The following is a 21,569-nucleotide window of genomic DNA, read 5'->3' as shown; positions in this document are numbered from 1 at the left end:
GAGACTGGAATTTTCCAAAATGCATATTGACAAGCCACAAAGCTTCTGGGAGAATGTCCTTTGGACAGATGAGACAAAACTGGAGCTTTGTGGCAAGTCACATCAGCTCTATGTTCACAGACAAAGAGATGAAGCATCCAAAGAAAAGAACACTGTACCTAATGTGAAACATGGAGGAGGTTCGGTTATGTTATGGGGCTGCTTTGTTGCATCTGGCACAGGGTGTCTTGAATCTGTGCAGGGTGCAATGAAATCTCAAGACTATCAAGGCATTCTGGAGCGAAATGTGCTGCCCAGTGTCAGAAAGCTTGGTCTCAGTTGCAGGTCATGGGTCCTCAAACAGGATAATGACCCAAAACACAGCTAAAAACACCCAAGAATGGCTAAGAACAAAACATTGGACTATTCTGAAGTGGCCTTCTATGAGCCCTGATCTAAATCCTATTGAACATCTGTGGAAGGAGCTGAAACATGCAGTCTGGAGAAGGCACCCTTCAAACCTGAGACAGCTGGAGCAGTTTGCTCACGAGGAGTGGGCCAACATACCTGTCGACAGGTGCAGAAGTCTCATTGAGAGTTACAGAAATCACTTGATTGCAGTGATTGCCTCAAAAGGTTGTGCAACAAAATATTAAGTTAATGTTACCATCATTTTTGTCCTGGCCAGTTTCATTAGTTGTTTTTTTTAAATGATTCTGCTGAACCATAATTCAAAAACAATATCTGATTTTCATTAGTTAATTTTCAGTGAATTTTTATTTATTATTACTTTTGTCAGTTTCAAGTTATTTCAGTGACCATTGTGGGTTTTTCTCTCTTTAACGGAACGTTACCAACAACTTTGCCTACGTCTGTATGCTACCACTACCAGTGTGTTGGCTGTTTGCTCTTTTCTTCCACATCACCCCCATTTTGTGTGTGTGCATGCATATTTCCCTCCATGTTTCCTATGGAACCGAGAACCATCCCACTATAGCAACCAAAAAAACTAGAATTACCGCCTGGTAGTTTGGCAAATGTCATTACTTCATCATTTCATCATATTTAACATTTATGTGTAATTGTCATAATTAGCGTATGAATTCTTGGGTTATGGCCAAAAAACACGTTTTGTGAGGTCACAGTGACCTTTGATCTACAAATTCAAATCAGTTCATCCTTGAGTCCAAGTGGACGTTTGTGCCATATTTAATGAAATTTCATGAAGGCATTCCTGAGATATCACGAGAATGGGACGGATAGGAGGTCACAGTGATCTTGACCTTTGACAAACAAAATGTAATCAGTGCATCCTTCAGTCCAAATGGACGTTTGTGCCAAATTTGTACAAATTTCCTCCAGGCCTGAGATATCATGTTCACGAGAATGGTACAGGCAGACGGATGGACGGACAATCCGAAAACATAATGCCTCCGGCAACGGCTGTCAGCGGCGCGGAGGCGTAAAAAAAAGGTGTCTATAGAAAAAATTAATGTGTTGAATGGCAACTGCATCTAAAATGTCAGCAAGATAAAATATCAAATACCATATTTCCTCATGACATTCTCAAGGATTAACACTTAAAAAAAACCTGATCCTCAAATGTGTGTGACAACTGTGAGATAAAACCTCACCTCTCTCTTCCGTGTCAATAATCATGTTGTCTTGTCAGCCTTAACTGACAAAACACGCTCCTGCAGAAAAGCTCTCACACCCTGCATGTCAATAACGCAACCACGCTTGAAACAGCTAAAACGTGATGGTATAATTGGCTTAGATAAGTAAATACATGAGATCATTGGTGTACTGTGTACTTAACACATCTTGAACACATTAATCTAGCTACGTCTGGAAGGTGTATTAAAATAAATATTTGGGAGGACAGTAAGTGTGCAATGTTCACTTCAACTTCTCTACATGAGACGTACTTAGGTCTGTTTTCTTTGGGCCCATTACGCTATACTTTAAATTAGATTCGAGTAAAGAGTAATGGCCATTTACAGTGCACTGACAGACATATATTGATGCAGAGTGCTGCATCCCTGAGCTTAAAAAGTCAAAGACAAAAGCTCGCCACTCAGCCCTCTAACCATCACTGTCTCCCTGTCGCTTTGTATTCACAGGTGCAACCGTATACATCAGAGATTTCTCTCTTGCTCTGCAGCCACCTCCACATCACTTTTCCCTCCCTTCAAGGTCACATTCACTGACACTTTTTCTTGCCAGCTTGTTTGAAACATCGTTATTGTCACATTTGCTCAGCTACATTTGAGTTTCCAATGAAAATATATTGTTTACCATTTTTCTTTTACCATAAATACACACAGTCTGCCTTCAGTGGCGAGACAATAAAAACCAAAGTGCATATAGCATCCCTGAGAAACACACTCACAAGGCTGGAGGGGAGGGGGGTTGGATTTAGACTGCAGTAATTACCTCTAAACCTTTTATCTACATCTAAGGAATCTTATTATTCAATTACTAGGACCAGAGTGCCTGCTGTCAGCTACTGGCTCTGTGTGTGCTGGTCCCCAAACGCATCACCCACCCTCTTCCTTTCCTATATGTAGCTCTGAAAATCACCGGCATTCTTTAGCAGCATCTTCCCTTTTGCCTCAAGCAAGAGCTAATGTAACAGCAAGCATACAAAAACCTTACAAGACCAACTACATAAAAGGAGCCCACTCCATTGTTCTTATTAAATCCAGTTAGTGTGAGCAAATGGCCGAGAGTGCAGGGAGTGAGCTACAGCGATTAATGCAGTATTAATGCATTACATTAAATCCCTGGCACAGATGAGGTCTCTCATGGTTTACAAATACATAGGGGGAGATAAGGGTGGTCTGAAAAGCTTTCCATCTTTTATCTTTTCCCCGTTCTGCCTTTTATCTGGATGGTTAAATATAGTATTTTGATGTATGCAGAGAGAAAGCGACAGAGGGAGAAAAAAGAACGAGAGGAGACATCTGTGACGGCATCAGAAATAGCAGCCTGCGATGAGTTTTGAAAAGAGTAGTCCTTTTTCTCAGTAAAACAGACGGGAGGGCCGACTAATCCTCAACAGTGTAACTACAGATGCTCGCAGAGAGAAAGAGATGAGGTAGAGGCGAAAAGCGAAAAAAAAGTGCAGCGCTCGTCTTTCCTCACTGTAAGTACAGTGTGGTGGGAGTGGGTGTTGGCCCCAGTTAGTAACAGATGAATCACAAACCTGTAAAAGCTCTCTGGCTCTGGCAACTGGCCAAACACCCCTAACATACAACCCCGCAGTCAGGCCCACTTACACAGATGGAGAGTGAATGTAATTGAATACTCCTATGGATGGATAGAGGGAGTTGGAGAAAGACAGACAGACACAGAGAGAGAGAGAGACAGAGAGAGAGAGAGAGAGAGACAGAGAGACAGAGAGACAGAGACAGAGAGAGAGAGAGAGAGAGACAGAGAGACAGAGAGACAGAGACAGAGAGAGAGAGAGAGAGAGAGAGAGAGAGAGAGAGAGAGAGAGAGAGTGGGACAGCTCTTTAGTGCAGCAGGAAAGAGAGATTGCATCATCATGTCGCTCTATTAAAGGGTGCGACGTGCTCCGACTGCTGAGTGGCACACAGTGAGTCAGCGGGACTAACCAGTGGGAGACACACACACACACACAGCATACCTCTTAACATTTCAAACTACACCTTATCGTGATTTTAATAATAGAATAGCATCTATTCTAGGTTCTGAGTGAAGCTACGTCCATTTTAGGGCTTTGCTGAGCTCAAAGACAGCTGTGGATTTCACAGAATGAAGTCACTCTGCCAGACCAGTAGTCTGTGGGATTAAGACTGGCACGTTCACTTATTCCTACTGGTGTTTCTCCATATTCCCTATGCTTTCCTCATCTCTTAAACACCATTAATGTGTTGTGTGCCAATACAGTCTAGTGATGTTGATTTGCTGATATTCATAGATTTTGTCCTTGTTATTCGTGTAGTTCAGATACGCATTCTAATAGTTTTCGTGTTTGAGAATAGTTGTGGGAAATACGCTTATTCACTTTCTTGCCGAGTGCAAGATGAGAAGATCTGCACTATTCTTATACTGTATCTGTTTGTTAAATATGAAGCCAGAGTCAGATGATGGTTAGCTTAGTCTAGCTTAGCACAAAGACTCAAAGCAGGGGGAATAAGCGCATTTCTGAAAATGTCAAACTCTTCCTTTAACACCCCACATTAAAGGGATAGTTCGGGTGTTTTGAAGTGAGGATGTGTGAGGCACTTATCCGTAGTCAGTGTATTACCTACAGTAGATGACGGTCGGCACGCCCCCAGCTTGGAGAAGCAGACAGGAGTTACCGCACGGGAGCAAAGCAATGTACTGCTGTGGACGGGGCCGGCAGCAAAACTTATTTTAGCCACCCAAAAGAAAGGCCCACCTAAAAAAATCTATATCAGTTTAAGTTACGCTATATTCAGAATATTTTCACTGCTTTACCTTATCATCAGACGTTGAACTAAAGTAGCTTTATCCATCTGTGCTCTCGCCAAAGCCACCAGACTACATTGAAAAAAAACTATAATTTTACCTCGCAGAACACGGGAGTTGCTGATCTACCGCTGCCTCGATCGGTTAGTTTGTTTGTGCTATTGTGTGACTTTGGTGAATCCGAACTAACTAAATTCACACAATAACACTCCCGTGTTCTGCAAGGTTAAATTACAGTTGTTTTTTTTTCCAATGGAGTCTGGTGGCTTTGGTGAGAGCATAGATAACGGCTTCAGTTCCCCGTCAGAAACAGACTGTATAGCTGTCTCACGGCAAGGTAAACAGGCAAAAATATTTTAAATATAGCGTACACTTAAACTGATATTGATTTTTTTATGTGTGCTTTTCTTTTAGGTCGCTAAAATATGTTTTGCTGCCGGCCCCGTCCACAGCAGTACATTGTTTTGCACCTGTACTGTAACTCCTGTCTGTTTCTCCAAGCTGGGGACGTGCCGACTGCCATCTACTGTAGGTAATACACTGACTATGGCTAAGTAGCTCATACAAACCCCACCTCAAAACACCTGAACTATCCCTTTAACTCCAAAGATTAACATGTGTTGCATCCTACTACTGCTGTATGGATACTACTACTGCTGCTGCTGCATGGCATATCTTGCATCAAAAACGTTTTAGGTACTAACTAAAATGTGTCCGTAGCACAGAGTATTGAAAACCATCAAATGCCAAAAGCTGCCATCGATTCGTGATCTATTGCACTTATTTGTAGATCAGATAGACTATTTTATTTTAGGCATTTTACAGCTTCTTCCGTGTTTAGACGGCATTTAACATTTGAGATCTTTGAAAAACATGTCTATAATTGTCAAAGTAAGGTATAAAAAATTTATTGTTTTGGTATTGGTACCGAGCCTCAGGTATCATATTAGCAATAGTATTGAAAATGTTAAAACTATACCCAGTCCTATGCTACTATCCCCATTTCTTTACAGGGATCATCTAAGCTTCATCCATCCATTCTTATCGTATTCCCAGCGTGCAGGATCGCAATGAACTGTAAAAGCTTGTGATACAAGAGTCCTCTTGTCAGCCAGAGTTCAATGGATGCAAGGAGTCTCGTTGTGCTCTATCTGCAGTTCACTCAGCCGAGGACTCGAGGGATTCACAGCACAAAGCTAATATGACTCCTGAAGGAGCCATTGTGGAACCAACGCTCTCCTACCACGTCGCTCGCTCCCCGCTTTCATCTATACTTTTCTCCCTCTTTATCGCTCAGTCTCCCGTAATCAATCTCTCGCCATTTTCTGAGCTCCATTTCACTCTAAACCCATCTCCAACATTCAAGTGTTCAGCCCCTTTCCGTTTCGCTCCATCCTTGATTTTCCCTTCCTCGCTCCATCCCGCTGCTCCTGATATAAGCCGTTTTGCCACAGTGGGAAATGAGATTACTGGGATCCATATAGCAACGGACCACACGTTCCATTACATAATGCAGACAGACAGAAGGAGAAAGTGATTGTGTGAGCATGTACATGTGTGTGTGTGTGTATGTTGGATTAAGGTCATTAGAGTTTTAGCCTTCCAGATTCATAGTAAAAGTAGGGATGATAGCAGAGTTGGGTCAGTACATACGGTTTTACACTAAAAGCCCAGATACATGCATGCACGCACACAAAAACACACACACCTTTTTGGTAAGCAACATTGACATCGACATGACATCAGTGTGTGTGAGTTGACCAACCACAGGTGGCAGTATTGCTCAAGCTTGATGTTGCTTTGGTGAAACACTCGTGAAATTATACAAATGCACAGCTGAGTATTAAGTTATTCTTAATGCATGCAAGGACGAAAAGATTAAAAAAAAAGAGTTCTATGTACTGAAGACTGACACATAGAAGAAGTCAAAAATATGCAGGAAATGTTACAACAAGGAAAATAACAATGGAGAACTGGCTAGTCCAGTTTTCCTTTGTCATTTTCTTTTTTGGTTTGTCTATGTGAGCGAGTGTGTTTGTTTCAGTGGCGGAAGAAGTACTCAAATCTTTTACTCAAATAAATAGTAGCACTAGCAATAGCTAAAGGTAAAAATACTCCACTATAAGTAAAAGTCTTGCATTCATAATTTTACTTGAGCAGAATTGCAGAAGTACCAGCAAAATGGACTTAAAATTATCAAAAGTAAAAGTACTCATTTGGCAGCACAATGGCTCCTGTCAGTGTTATATTATATTCGTACTGATGCACTACTGTACATGCAGTGGATGTTGACTTATATACGGATCATATAATTAGAGTGTAAAATCTTGATCTTCAAGTAGTAACTATAGGTGTCAAATAAATGTACAACAATTGCATTTAGCAGAATTAAAAGTGATAGATCTGCACACCAAATAGCTCCCATTAGAAGGATTGTTATTGCTGTAACGTTTTGAGCAACAGACTCTTCCTCAGACTTCTGATAAATGCAGTGTCTTTAATATCCATAATGCATACACAAGCACATGTGACATGCCACACGTTTCAAATAATCAATCAAATAATAATAATATGAAGATACATTATATATTAAACAAATGCACCGATAGAATATCAAGGCTACATTTTATAATGTATAAAAACATTTTTTATATATATATTATAATATGTAGCCTTGATATATCAATATTCTACTGTTTCTGATTATATTGATATTCTAAAATATTTTTTATAGATATATTATAACATGTAGCCTTGATATTCAATCTGTCTATCGGTGTATATGTTATGATATATTTTTAAAAATGTGCACATGTGCTTGTGTATGCCTGGTGGTGCAAAATGTTACAGCAATAAAAATCCTTCAAACGGAAGCTATTTGGTGTACAAATCTATTTGTTTTAATTCTGCTAAATATTTCGTGATCCAGCACCCATCTTATCGTACGCTGGATGTGCGTCGTTCTTGTTGTTTCTTATTCAACATTTGCATTTAACAATATCTGCTTCTTAAATGTAGTGGAGTAGAAGTATAAAGTAGCATAAAATGGAAATACTCAAGTACAGTAGAAACACTTTAGAAATTGTTCTTGAGTACTTGGGTAGTTACTTTCCACCACTGCTTTGTATTATAATGACTTCCTTACTCACTTCTGGCATAAAATGTGCTTCAGGCTTTGATTTAATTTTCCAAACTGAACATACAGAATGTAGGAATCAAGCAGGTTTACATACAGCTATATGTCTTTCATTGTGCTTATGTGTGCACTTTGTAAATGTGTGTGTGTGTGTGTGTGTGTGTGTGTGTGTACCCAGAGATCCAGTCCTGTGCAGGCTCAGGAAGGCTCTGTCTCTCTCCAGCCCCCCACCCGGCTCTCTGCGCAGGGCGGTGCGGCCCAGATGACCGGCATATTGACGCAGGAAGGAGGGAGCGCTGTGTGAGGCGGGAGGGTGCACGGCGCACACCACCATGGGCTCTGAGACACGCGATGCAGGCGGACAGCCGGGGAGAAGAGGGAGAAAACGAAGGGAGACAAGAGTGCGAGAGAAAGCGAGAGAGTGAGGACAAAGCTCAGAAGGACGGCAGGTTGACACAGATCAGAAAAAAGGCAAGACGAGAATAAGAGAAAGAGAGGGATGAAGGGTTGAGGAATAGCAGAAGAGAGGGAACAGAAGCAGCAAAACAGAGATAGGCAGGTGACAGAAAATGTAGGAAGGAATGGGAGGAAAAGAGAAGGAGGAAAAAAGACGACACAAGGTCACACAGAGACACAGAAAGGTAGCAGAACATGTAGGAACAGTACAATATGTAGATCAAACGGTGGGAATTCATACAGCTGCTGTACTCATATTAGAAGAGGTGTAGCACACATTAACAGAAATAGCCATGGAAAGTGTATGAGGCATGCATAGTGGAAAATATGTTGAGTCAAAGAAAGATAAAGAACAGAGAGTTGAGAAAAAGAGACGAGCAGACGCACTGTAGGAACAGGCCACAACCGAATGACGATGATATTTAGTTGACTGTTAGTAGGAAATTAAAGTCTACAAAGTAAACAAATGCTCCCTGACTTTTTGAAAGCAAAATACATTAACCTAACCCCTCACCAATACGTCGAACGCCCTGTCAGCATGCATGTACCGTCCCCTTTTTTTCCCATTTGTTAGTATTAATGAATCCTTTGTCCAGTATGTGGGTGGAAGCCCACAGGTCTTAATAATCCCCAACTTCCACCACATTGCACTGCAAATTCCTCTGTGATCCCCAAGCATTAGAGTTTAAGGTTCCTCACGTGATTCGCTCAGTCTCGCGTCCTGTAACACAGGTCCACATTGGAAGAACATCTGAGGTCAGCAACATCTAATTAGCTCTTTGAAAAATGTGGGGAGTGGTTTTTTTACCGCTCTTTTGCACAGTCTGACTAAGATGTATAGAGATGTGAGGGTCGGGAAGGTGATGCAGCAAGGGAAAAAGGTCAAGAGGAGATGATGAGCACAAGCTGTAGTGCAGTGGTTAAAGTTTAATGTCCCTCTCCTCATCCTCTACATCACTTCCTCCACCATCCAACTCTCTCTTCCTTGCTCCTTGCGCTCTCTGGAAATGAACTGACATTGCTTGAGCTATTGAAGACTAAAATAGGAGGAGAAGGACGGAGAAAGGCAAGGAGTGAAATTAATCAGGTAGGGGTATGGATGTTGCAGCACGGGAGCTGGAATAACAGCAACTAGTAAACAAAGGAGAAGCATTGTGTCCAAACTGTAAAGTAGCCAACATCTCTAGCCTAAAACACAGCACAGCTACACTGAGACTTTTCTTGATTTCTCACTTTCTGTCTGTCTTTTCTATTTCCTTTTCCCTAAAACAAAACACCTGCTAAAACAGAGGAAACCTCCCTCGCTCTGTTCTGACCTGGTTTTCGTCTGGAGACAGAATAGGACGCAAACACGCACAAAGACCAATCACACACACATGCACAGCGTTTGTGTCAAGGGAGAAGGGTTCCTGCAATCCTGGAGGACGCCCAGCAGATGGCACCCAGAGTTTCTGAGAATGACATTGCTTTTTGCACTTTTCATCTAGGGAGCTAAGACATTCTCTCTTTTGCTCATGTGAATACACAATATCTGAATTCACAACAGAAGCTTTGTGAGTTCACATACATTTCCAGTATACTACTCCTTTCAGTCCGGTGCAGTAAAGTGAACAGTGAAAAGTGATGGTGATGGAGCTGAGGATGGGGTGAAGATGATAAAGGTGGGTTGAAAAGCTCAGGTGAGGCTTTGTGTGGTTTGTCTTTACACGTCTGTATGCCTTCATGAGAGTAGTGCATATTAATAAATATTAACACACAAACATTTTCAAAACACAGGCACATTCTGTTTATATGATATTTAGGGAGTAGTTCAGCGTAAATGGAAGAGATTTCGAGGACAGTGCAAAATATCTGCTGCCATAATTTTGCATAACCTTCCTGCGTGTCCTGCGATGACCTCTATTTTGACCCTCTCCACCTACACCATCGTTTGAAGACCTTTGTGCACTTAAAAAGCTCCAAATGAAGTCTTAAGGTCTTGAACTGTTGGAGCACGTGAGAATCTACTCTTTAATAACGTGACCCGCCTGCTCCTGCGTGGTAAGACGCTAGCCATAACAGATGTTGGACTCAAACTAATCACTGTGTGTCTCCCAAGAGGGACATGGAGGTGACACAATTACTCTTCATCATAATGACAACACGTGATGCCTTGCTACATGTTTTAAAAGCTTTTTTTATTCTGTTATGAATTGACATGCCGCATTGACATGCAGTGTATAATAATATAAATATAAAAGTTATTCTCATGGCTTGTGAAGCTTGTGAGTCAGCTGCAAAGCTTGTAATAGGTGCGCTCATGCATATTGTATGCCTGTGTGATGGCGTCTGCGAGGGCGCTTGTGTATATACCTGTGTCTGAGTGTTCACGTGTCTCACCGTTGTCCCTGGCTGCGGATGGCTCATCCAAGGCCATCTGTTCTGCCAGTTCTGACAGGGAGTCGTCGACGGGCCGAGCGCTGCGTAGAGACATGGACAGCCTCCGCTTGATTATCTTCATCCTGTCCATCTTCTCAAGCGCACCACCGGGGCCCACAGGCCTAAGAGAGGAGGGACAACATCATCATCATCATCATCATCATCATCATCAGCACCACCTGCATCCCAATCATCATAATCACTGCCATTGTCCTCATTATAACCATCAACAGCTAGATCAACGCTGCCCCGTTAATCTTCATTGTACAGTGAAACTACTGCAGTGCAGCCTCGGCGCATTTTCTACAGTTCTTTGGGCTCCCGATGATTGTGTTTGCTCACGCAGCGTGTGTTCTCATTGTTATGTATCCCAAGTGCAAACATGGCAGAATGAAAGACACAGAATGAGAGAGCAGACCCAGAGAGACAGAGGGAAAGGGAGAGAAAGAGAGCAACAAACAACATTTTTTACAAAACAAACATGTAAATGCCTGACAGTGCGGCTCCCCAGAGGATTCAGACCTGAGCAGCTCTCCCTGATGAGCTGTGATTGACATATAGTCATGCTATTGGAACAGTATTCCAATGTAAAAAATGGCAGACAACAGTATCATGTGACACAAGTTCGTCATACTCTATACACACACCATCTATGGCTGATTCCAACCTAAGCTAGTGTCCATGTGACAACCAAGCAACTCTGATGGAAATCTGGGTTTCAAATACTGTATATACTGTGTGTGGTTACAGGAGAGAAAAGCATCCCATCCTGAAAATCAATGGAGGGGAAAGCACATATTGTTTCTCCAGCAAAGTGCTCTTCATATTCAATGGTGAACCGCCTATGTGGGTTGTGTATTTGCGTGTGTATACCTCTTAACATCAGTGAGCTTTCAAAGTTATATATTGTTTTTATTGCCCCACAGCAGACTTTTAAAATCTGGTTTATGTACAGTATATGTATCTTTGCATGTGCGTATTTGTGTGTGTGTTGTGTTCCTCTACGCTCTGCTTTACTGGCCTGGAGGTAGAGGCAGCCATGGCAGGGTATTTCTGTCTCCCTTCCACTTCCTGCTACTTCTATCTAACCCATAAGGGCTAGAGAGCTGACGTGCGCAAGTGCATACGCGCGCACACACACACACACACACACACACGGCACCCACTGCCTTTCTCTTTGTGTCCAACCTTGGAGGCTTCAACAAAAGCCATTCATCCTTTCAGGCTCTCAGTCTTTCAGGCCTATTAGAGAGAGCCAGTGTGCTCTGAGGGAATTCAAACCCAGCGATCCTCACTCAAGACGACTGGCTTTTTTCACTAGAAGATGCGCTTAGGCGAGTATCCATTGCTAACAACATTGCCTCCGCCAATTTACATGAGCCCAGTTGGATGCGGTTCGCACGTCAGTCGGAGGCGTTTCTCCGGGACGAAAAAAAAAAAGTTAAAAAAGGGAACAAACGAACGAATGGGGAGAGAGCAACTCACATTCATTTCATATCATCCGTCACCCATGGATTATCAGTATGGAACAAATCTCCCTCCCCCCCTCATTTGCATGTTTTCCCAGACTTCACTCGTAGGAGAAGACTGCTCGGACAAGGAGATTGGGTTCTTCTCATGCGACTGTAGCCGTCATCCACACATTTTCAGGAATAAATGACTCACATTACGGGGGAACAGCCGATAATATAATGCACCGCTTATTATCCAGATAAATACATACTAGTGTTATCATTAACTCACACACACGCCCGCATCCGCATACAGGCACACAATAATGACTAATTTCACAGTCTTCATCTTATCTCTGTTGAATTAGCACGAACAGTAACGCAGTGGGAATCTCATTACCCAGCGGCTCATAGAGGGAAACACTTCAGGTCACCACTGTGTATTATACATGTAGTTGACATTTCCAATTTTATTTATAATATGATGAAATAGGGTGTAGTCTGCCTTGTAAACAACAACGCAAAATAAGAAAACAACATTCATTTTATGGGAATATTTAACTAATAACTTACTTATTTAGTTTGTAAACTTTTCCCATCGGCTTTTAAAAGATATCTTATGATATACCAGACATGCCCGCTAACTTTTAGTATCGTTGTGAATTGATTATAGCTTCTCTTTTATCTGTTAATGTATGAATTCATGCAGAAACATAAACATTTCTACTTGAAAAACGCATTAAAGTGACTTTTAATTACTTTCCATCTTGTTATTACTTTTTGATGCTACATTAAAATTTCTGTATGTTTAATTCTTTGCTGCAATATTATCTTTGTGTAAAATAACTAAGGGCTGGGCTCCATTCAGTAATACCCTTTTTCCAGCTAAATTAGTGCGTATATATATATATATATATATATGAGTTTTTTTAAACACGGGGAAAAAAACCAACTAAAATAGGCAATAGATTCCTTTTCCATTGCCAGTAGACTAGTATGTCTTACTGTTTTTTTCTGGTGTGTCACATTCAACATCACGACCACGCCAGAAAACAGAGTTAGTAAACAGTGGAAATGTAACGATGGTTACTTCTGTTCTTATATCTGTTACTTATTCAGTCTCTCTTCAACTCTCAAACCAGAGCTGGTGATTAAGACGGTTTTGATGAATTTTATTTTGTTTCTGGCGAGTTTGAATGAAGTGTGTTTTTACAATGATCAGCGAAGTGAAATTACTCTTTTTGTCAATGGAGTCCAGAAACTTTGAGGAGTACATATAACAGCTGTTTCTTTTCACATCTAACTGTGAATTATTATGTCAACCAAACCAGAGTTGGTGATTGTAGGAACAGTGGAAAAACTGATGAAGATGGTTTTGATGAGTTTTATTTTGTTTCTGTCAAGTTTGAATGAAGTGTGCTTCAATGATCAGCGAGGTAAAATTACTGTTGTCTGACTGTAATCTGGTGGCTTTGAGGAGAGCATACTAATTGTATGTTTTGTACGTTTATAAATTATAATAATTGTCCAAATCCCAGATGATTTTATTCATGATATATTCACTTCAAACGCTTATCGACACACGAGTACCAGCTACGCTCTCTTCTCTCCAACAGCGACAGATTTATCTTTTAATAAAAAATCTAAAATTTGATGCCCTTAAAGTTGTATAAATTTTTCCCCATGGTATCGAATATCGCTATTTTTCAAGGTATTGTATCGAAGTTAGAGATTCCAATATTGTGACAACACTACCGGGAATGATGGCTGATTGTAACCCATCGCACTAAAGACAAAAGCCAGATGTTAGTGGGTCGTGTCTAGAAGGTAACCCACAAGTTGCGAAACTCTCACGAGATGGTTAAGGTTAGGCATTGATCGTCAGGCAGTGAGTCACGCGAGAGTTTTCACACGTTGTAGCAACTTGTGGGTTATCCTCTAGACAGACCATGTTAGTGGGTTTTTGTCCAGTAGGAAAGGCGCTTAAAAGACTTTTACACTTTAGGATAATGTTAGACATTTCCGACTGTATAAGTATCTGTGTTGGTCGACTTGTAAAGAAAAAGTTCCAGGAAGAAAAACGTGTTATGAATGTGCGTTGGATGTTGAGTCTTGTCTGGTGTGGGATGGACGTGGCAGTGTGAAGAGCTTGGCAGAGTTACTACAGTGAGTGGGACGGGACATGTGGCTCCAGGCTGCAGCATGTGCAGGCCACACTCACCAGACACCCGGCAAACCACGAACAACTCTGATGCATAACTCCCACTAAACGGTGGGACGAACTCCAGATGACGGAGGCCGCTCTCACTCCTTCAAAGACACTACAAGCACTTCTGCTGTTTTTAGTTTTGTTTGAAGGCAGTAGAGCATGGGATGTGCAATAAAACAAACACAAAAGAGTGACGGTTAAAAGTGATACAAAAGGAGTAAAGAAATAAAACCTTCAGTAACTTTTATAGTGAGTTATTTGTGTGTGTGTCTGTTAACAGCCTGTGCACATGTGTTTCCACATAAATTAGTGGGTGGTTGCATGGATGTGGTAGCATAGAGGTGAGGTGAACTGACACACCCCTGAGGAGGACAGAGGAGGAACACAGTGTCTGAGTTATTCAAGACACACACCATTTGGGTTGCTAGGTTACAGGCCCAGACTGGAACCGCAGTTTCTATCTCTGAGGTGAGGAGAAGAAGGAAAGAGACAGAGAGAGGCGAAAAAGCTGAGAATTCACAATTCACTCTATCTATCCTCCACCCATGTACACACTCACACACACAAGCTATAAAAACTTCCAGCCCTCCGGTGCTTGGGATGCCACACAGTGCTGCAGCGTGTAATCCTTGCCAGCCTTGATCTGGGATTCCTCTGCCAAATATGCCTCTTAAGAAGGCCAAAAAAGTGAATGGACCCGAGGACCTGCAGTGTACACACAAACACTTGCTAGCTGCAAGTTTGACACACACACACATGTACAAACACACACAGACTTTTATCAGAACAGAAGGGAAAATGTCAACAGCTTGACCAAGATTGAGACCAAGATCTGATTGTTTCAGCCAGATATTGTCTTTCCTCCGGTACCTCTCTTTTTGTCCTTTTACATCACAAACAAACAAGCATTCTTCTGCGATTCAGTGGCACATGAATCATACGCATGCATGCACTCACATACAATGTGGCAGAGTGGGATGGGCACTCAGTGGCACTCGGAACACTGCTTGGCGCGGACGCCCTAGGACGCATGAGTAATGCACAAATCTGCCCAACTACTGAATCCTACACACATCCACACAGATAACCCAACAAGTTGTCCATTCTCATTATCAGCCCAATGGCTCCTCCTCAGCATCTCTTCTGTCACTTGACCTAAATCTCCCAAGTTAAGATGAGGAAAAGGAATTATGGGAAGAAGATGAATGAATAAGCAGGAGCACAAGACTGCAAAAAGACAAGGCAAAAGATCTGAAATGCCATTTTCAGCCACAAGAGGAGGAAGGAGAATGGAGGGTCTGCCTGATATGATTGTTGGGAGGTCTGACTCAAAGGTTACGTTACTTAGGGCTGGATAATGTGGCTGAAATCAATATCACAAAAAGGAATATTTTTCCGGTATTAATATAGCAAATGTATGCAATATAAAATCATCAAACTGCTTTTCACTCTAATGACCTGTGATGCATTGTTACTTATTACATCGGACAAATAGAAAGAAAAATAGAAAAACTGTGCAGCACACTGCACACATTTTTACATACTTCTTTTTCTGTGTTTATATATATTTTATTCTAAAATGGAACACAACTGTAACATAACCTAATTTCCCATGGGGATCAATAAAGTATGATTCTGATTTCTGACACATGTAAATGCATACATATACAATGAGCTTTGAATAATTAATTTGGAAGGATCAGGATATGATTCCACTGAAAGTTGGTAAAGCCTACATGATAACACTGAATAATTTGCCAGCCAAAACTTAATTATTTAAAGTCATTATACATGATTAATACTTTACATTTTTATTATTATTACTACTGGCCACAACACTGCTGTAAAAGAGAAGTTTAATATCAGTGAGGCCCTTTCCTTTCCTGATTAAAAACGTCATTATTTGACCAGAGAATAGTGTACAACGGGGTGACATTCAAACCAGAACACACAGATATATACTGTATAGGTGCATCCTATGCAAACTGCACAATAATTGGTTCCAGGACATTATTACACTGTGCAAAAAGAAGACCATGAAGAAAAGTGATGAAATTCTGTTAAAATGTTGTTTTTAAAGCCTGCTGAATAGGCTGTACAACGAGGCCCTTACCAAAACTGTAGTGTCATTATGGTAATGAGACAATTATGTGGTAAAAGATAAACAGTAGGCTAACAACATTATTGTGTCTGGGATTATTATCGAGTTTTTTTTTCAATCGGGGTGCATGGCAAAGGCAAAGGCATTGGCGGATCAGGATATGATTCCACTGAAAGTTGGTCGCCTACATGATAACACTAAACAATTGGCCAGCCAAAACTTCATTATTTAAAGTCATTATACGTTATAAATACTGTACATTTGTATTATTACTACTGGACATTACACTGTGCAAAAATAAGACCATGCAGGAAAGTGATACTTTGTGATGTGCTATTCTGTAGCTGTGTATTGTGCGTTTTGTATGTTCTTTCTTGTATGACTGTAGTATGTTTCTTTGTTTTGACCTGCCAAGGGACTACAGATGTGAATTATCTTAATTATATAATCTGGTACATCTTGTGCATCAAATGTTGACATTTATGTTTTAAACTGTACATGGTCCCTTTTAAATAAAATAATAATAATACAATTATTTTAAAATGTTGTTTTTAAAGCCTGCTGAATAGTCTATTCTACGAGGCCCTTTACCAAAACTGTAAAGTCATTATGGTAATGAGACAACATTATTGTGTCTGGGATTATTATTGAGTTTTTTTTAATCAGGGTGCATGGCAAAAGGCAAAGGCTTTGACTGATGCGCATGATTTTCAATCCGGACATCCCACACTGAGATGGACATGAATAATTTAGTCCCAACACGCTGCTGCTGAGAAATTAAGTGTTCAGATACATGTTTTTGTTATGAGGCAATAACTGATCAACCTATATATTGGTGTTGATAACACATCTTGCCATCTTTGCGAGCATCCACGAGGTTTATCGACAACAACACTGCGTGCATGACCGCAGAACTGGACTGTCACGTTAGGAGCGATAATATCCCATGTAAACGAGACATTCATGGCTGCGAGCTAGAGCGCACATCAGTGTTGGCAGCAAAAGCACGACAAAATATATCACGGGACAACAAAAAAAACGCAGTTCGTGTCGGGCCTTTCTCTCCTGGCAGAGATTCCTCTACCCCTCCAGGCCCTTTGCGTTTTCGGTCAGATCCTCTCTCCTCGTGTTTTCCTGACGCAAGTATCCGGGAGGAGGAGAGTCGAGGCAGGGCAAAGAAAAGTTACACAGAAACAACCCGGGCCGGCTCAGAAACTCCCTGGGAATAACACTGGAATCACATCTGAGAGTATCATGGTGGTGTGATTGTGGATTTACACGAGTTAGGACTCAAAACCAGTGCTTAAATGTTAAATAAATTCCTCTACGGAGTTAAATTGTCGCCTTTTATCGCCTATTTAACACTTTTATCTGCCCTATCCATGGTGTCACTTTAATTTTCCCCATTGCGATTCGGATTTTTTACAGAGTAGGCTATAAACTACCTAAAGTATCCACATTAATTCCACATTTAATCACCAAAAACAGCTTTGTTTTGAAGAACTCCACCTGCAATGTCAGGTGATAGGACAGACAGTGAGTCGTGGTTGTTTGTTATCCCAACATGTTTAGCTACATGATCATGAAACGTGGAGTGAAGACAGACTGGGACATAAACACACAAAAAAAGAAATCCACTGACCTGCTAGTGTTCCTGCTGCGGGAGACTATTGTTCCACTTGTGTGTGTGTGTTAATCCAGGCAGCAGCACGCTGGGATGAATCCACTGCGACAAGTTCCTCCAACTACTACTTTGCTGTAAAAAACACACCAGATTTGCCTTATTAGCCAGTCAGGTAAAATCTTATCCCTGTTTTTTTCACCGTGTTTCGCAGTGTCCCCGTCGCCTGAGTGAGTGCATCTTTTGATCCCGTATTAACGCGTTATTTTGTCGTTTACTTTTGCTTATAAACAGCACCGTCCCGTCCGGTGATGAGCAGCCATATCGCTGCTGCTGCTGCTGCTGTGTGGATCCACAGTGGAAGCTCCAGTGGCGTGATCCCGGAAAACACCGCAAGGGGTGTGTGTGACTGTGAGTTCATATATGTGTGTGTGTGTGTGAGATTTTGAATATGCAGACTCTCTAACCTCCACCCCCAACCCTCTCTTTGTAAAAAACAAAAGGGGGGTCAGACAGATTAATTTGGGGGGTAGTGTCACTGGGGAAATTAGCCTTCATTATCCAAACCCCATTCCCATCTACATATATGCACCTCAGAGAAATTCCTTGTGAATAATACATGCACCGAAAAATTATGGAAATTCAACAGTATGATCCTCACTGCTAAATTGGCATCAACATGAATGAAAATGTATTTATGGATAATTGCCAAGTTCTTGCCCCCTTTTGAAATAAAATTTCCTGAGGTCCTATAGATAAAAAAAAATGGCGTACTACACCCTAAAAAATGAATTACATTTAAACAAAAATAATTAGTAAATACAAATTAATTTCCTAAGGAAAACTGATTTATATTTACATAATATCTTGGTGAAATTAATTTATATTTATTAATTATCTGGGTGAAATTTATTTAGATTTACTGAATATCTGGGTGAAATTGATTTAGATGTATTAATTATCTGAGTGAAATTGATTTAGATTTATTGAATATCAGGGTAAAATTGATTCATATTACAAATTATTTTGGAGAAATTGATTTAGATTTACTAATTATTTGGATAAAAATTATTTGGATTCACTAAATAAAATACATTATATCTACTAATATTTTAACACATTGTTGCTTGAATCTAAACAATAATATTGATTGTCACTTTGTTGCCACAAATTTTCTATGTTTAATCTACTCATCATCATGCCTTTTCGGTACCATAGTTTACTTAAATTGGGCCAACAGATCACAATGTACCTGGATAACTACTGTGAATAACAGATGCCAAGATTTATCACATAACATGCTTTAAATGTTCTTTGAATAAGATACAAATGAATAAAACTAAATTAGAACTTTTTTTTTTCTCTCTCTGGGAAACACCTAGATCCACAACAATTATTAGCCTACGTCAGAAATCACAGATGACACAGCAAACGCAGTTGATGAAGAGGAGTAGGCCATGCTTGTCTGGTCTTCATTGCCACCGTGTGGTTCATTTAAACAACAGCAGCATGTTTTCATTCACAGGAGCAAATTCATTCACTGGAGCAAATCCTATAGGGACAACTAGTCCCCTGTATATATTGCTATAGAAATACAACTCAATAAAAGGTAAAACCTGTTCAATAATACTATCTTAAGGAAGGCAAAACATCAGGACTTTTCATGTCAGGTCTATTGGGGAATACAGCAGATAACATATACTGTGAAATTATTCAGTTTTAAGAGAAATGATTTAGTTAAACGAATCTAGAGTTTCCTCATTATTATTATTATTATTATTATTATTTGTATTATTATTATTATTTTGTATTTATTTCTTGTTTCTGCACGATCTCCTGTTTCACACTCCAGTCCAGATGGTGGCGGTAATGAACCTCTAAGATGGTTTGCCAACCGCCAATAAACACAAAAGTAGAAGAAGAAGAAGAAGATAATACTATCTGAAATAGGTCAACAAATGCATATTTTGGAAGCAATTTTATTGAGAATAGCCTACTTACATGGTAACTCTGGGCTGGTTTATTGGATTAACAACTAGAGAGAGTTTTCTCTTAGTTACACAAACATGACACATGGTGGGTTTTGAAAGCTGATTCTGATATTTGTACAATATCTTTTAAAGTTTGATAGTTTTTAGACCACATTAGGGTTTGCACCGCCAGCGGATCGGATATCGAGCCGATTATTGACTCTAATAGCTGGATCGAATATCGGTGACAATCAGGCCAATCTATTAAATTCAATTCATACAATTGTATGATTGTATACTATATATATATACTATACATACATTATATACTGGAATTTTAATTCCTGTTTAAGTTTTGACCAATTTGTTGCTGCATTAAAATGGTTTACACCTGAATTGTAATCTGTAATTTATGTTATGTTATATGTATGTATTTATTGGTAACATTTTGTTTTACAAAGTTAGGAAAGCAATGTTTAAGTCAAGCCTGATGTGGCCTTAAACATAAAAGAATGATCCCAGTTACCACACTGTGAGGCATACAGCTGATTAATTAAACACTGGTATCGGATCGGTGATACCCGGTATCGGACGATACCCAAAGCCCAGGTATCGCATTCGGTATCGAGACTGAAAAGGTCAAATCGGTGCATCCCTAGACCACATTTAAATTAGAATATAATTAATATATTAAATGGGCACTCCATTGACTTTACATGTGAAGTAGGAAGCCTGTAAAACAATTTAATATAGCCTTTTTTCTATATATTTTCTGTGGCGAACTACTCTGATGATGTCATTAGGGTTATCTCATTTTGGGTTAAAAGGCTTAAAATCTTTTACTGAAGGCTTGTGTTACAAACTGGGGATGCTTGGACGGTTGGAAATAGGACATTAAGGGAGGCAGGGGTGGTCTAATGTTTAAAATCTGACTCTTGTAGTTCCCCCAACTGTATAATAGGCCATAACTTTAAAATACAATACTAAATTGTCGGAGCACTCTTTTAGTTCCCCCCAGAATTATTTCAGTGTAACATAGATAGATAGATAGATAGATAGATAGATAGATAGATAGATAGATAGATAGATAGTAACTTTATTGATCCCGAGGGAAATTCAAGTTTCCAGCATCACAGTTCCATAGTGCAAAACATGTTAGTAAAAAGGTAATAAAAAAGTTAGTAGTGCAAAGTACAAAGTACAAAAAAATATACCAGATATAAAAATACAAGGAGATGAAGAAAACAGTTAAAACTGAATATAGTGCAGAGTAACAGCTGTGATACACGACGATTAATAAGTGCAGGGAGAGTGTGGGCTAATAAATATGCCTAACAGAACATGTAACTGAACAATTAAACAATACAATGATGTATGAATGAAAAAATAAATCACAAAATGTTTTGGCGACTAGTCAAAAATGTGTTTAGGAGGGCACTGGTGGGATTCAGTATTTCTAAAATCCTTGTTAGCTACTATGGTCACTTCCTGTGCTGTGCAGTGGTGGAAAGTATATTTATCAAAATGCTGCACTTAGGTACAATTTTGTGGTACTTGTACTTATTTAAAGTATTTTCATTGTATGCTATGTTACACTAGCATATTTCTGAGGCAAAAATTGCACTTTTTAGTACACATTTTGACAGCTAACATTAGTTTACTAAGTTAGGAAGGTGAAGTCAATGCAGAGCTATAACCCTTCAAGAGAAGATAATCAACATGCAGAAACTCTCCCTAAGTGACAAAACATGTGAGACCTGTGTGCAG

General features: G+C 40.1%; 1 protein-coding gene across 6 annotated transcripts in view; it reads right to left on the bottom strand.

Moving 5' to 3' along the window:
- Positions 1-18,270, bottom strand: part of LOC141772783 (cyclin-dependent kinase 17-like) — a 48,574-nt gene extending 30,304 nt beyond the window's left edge. Inside the window, exons 1-4 of one of the 6 annotated variants that reach the window (XM_074644182.1) lie at positions 18,111-18,270; positions 17,854-17,967; positions 10,385-10,572; positions 7,751-7,915 (exon numbers count right to left, since the gene is read on the bottom strand). In XM_074644182.1, coding sequence (XP_074500283.1) covers positions 7,751-7,915; positions 10,385-10,541 — 322 coding nt within the window. In that variant the 5' untranslated portion in view covers positions 10,542-10,572; positions 17,854-17,967; positions 18,111-18,270. Of the gene's footprint in view, positions 1-7,750; positions 7,916-10,384; positions 10,573-17,853 lie in introns of all 6 variants that reach the window. The other 5 variants (XM_074644183.1, XM_074644184.1, XM_074644188.1 and 2 more) reach the window with 5 other exon arrangements.
- Between the last annotated feature and the right edge of the window lie 3,299 nt (positions 18,271-21,569).

This window comes from Sebastes fasciatus, chromosome 8 (genome assembly GCF_043250625.1).
Source record: "Sebastes fasciatus isolate fSebFas1 chromosome 8, fSebFas1.pri, whole genome shotgun sequence".
Taxonomy (NCBI): domain Eukaryota; kingdom Metazoa; phylum Chordata; class Actinopteri; order Perciformes; family Sebastidae; genus Sebastes; species Sebastes fasciatus.
Note: the sequence above shows the minus strand (reverse complement) of the source record. Positions and strands in the feature narration are given on the sequence as shown.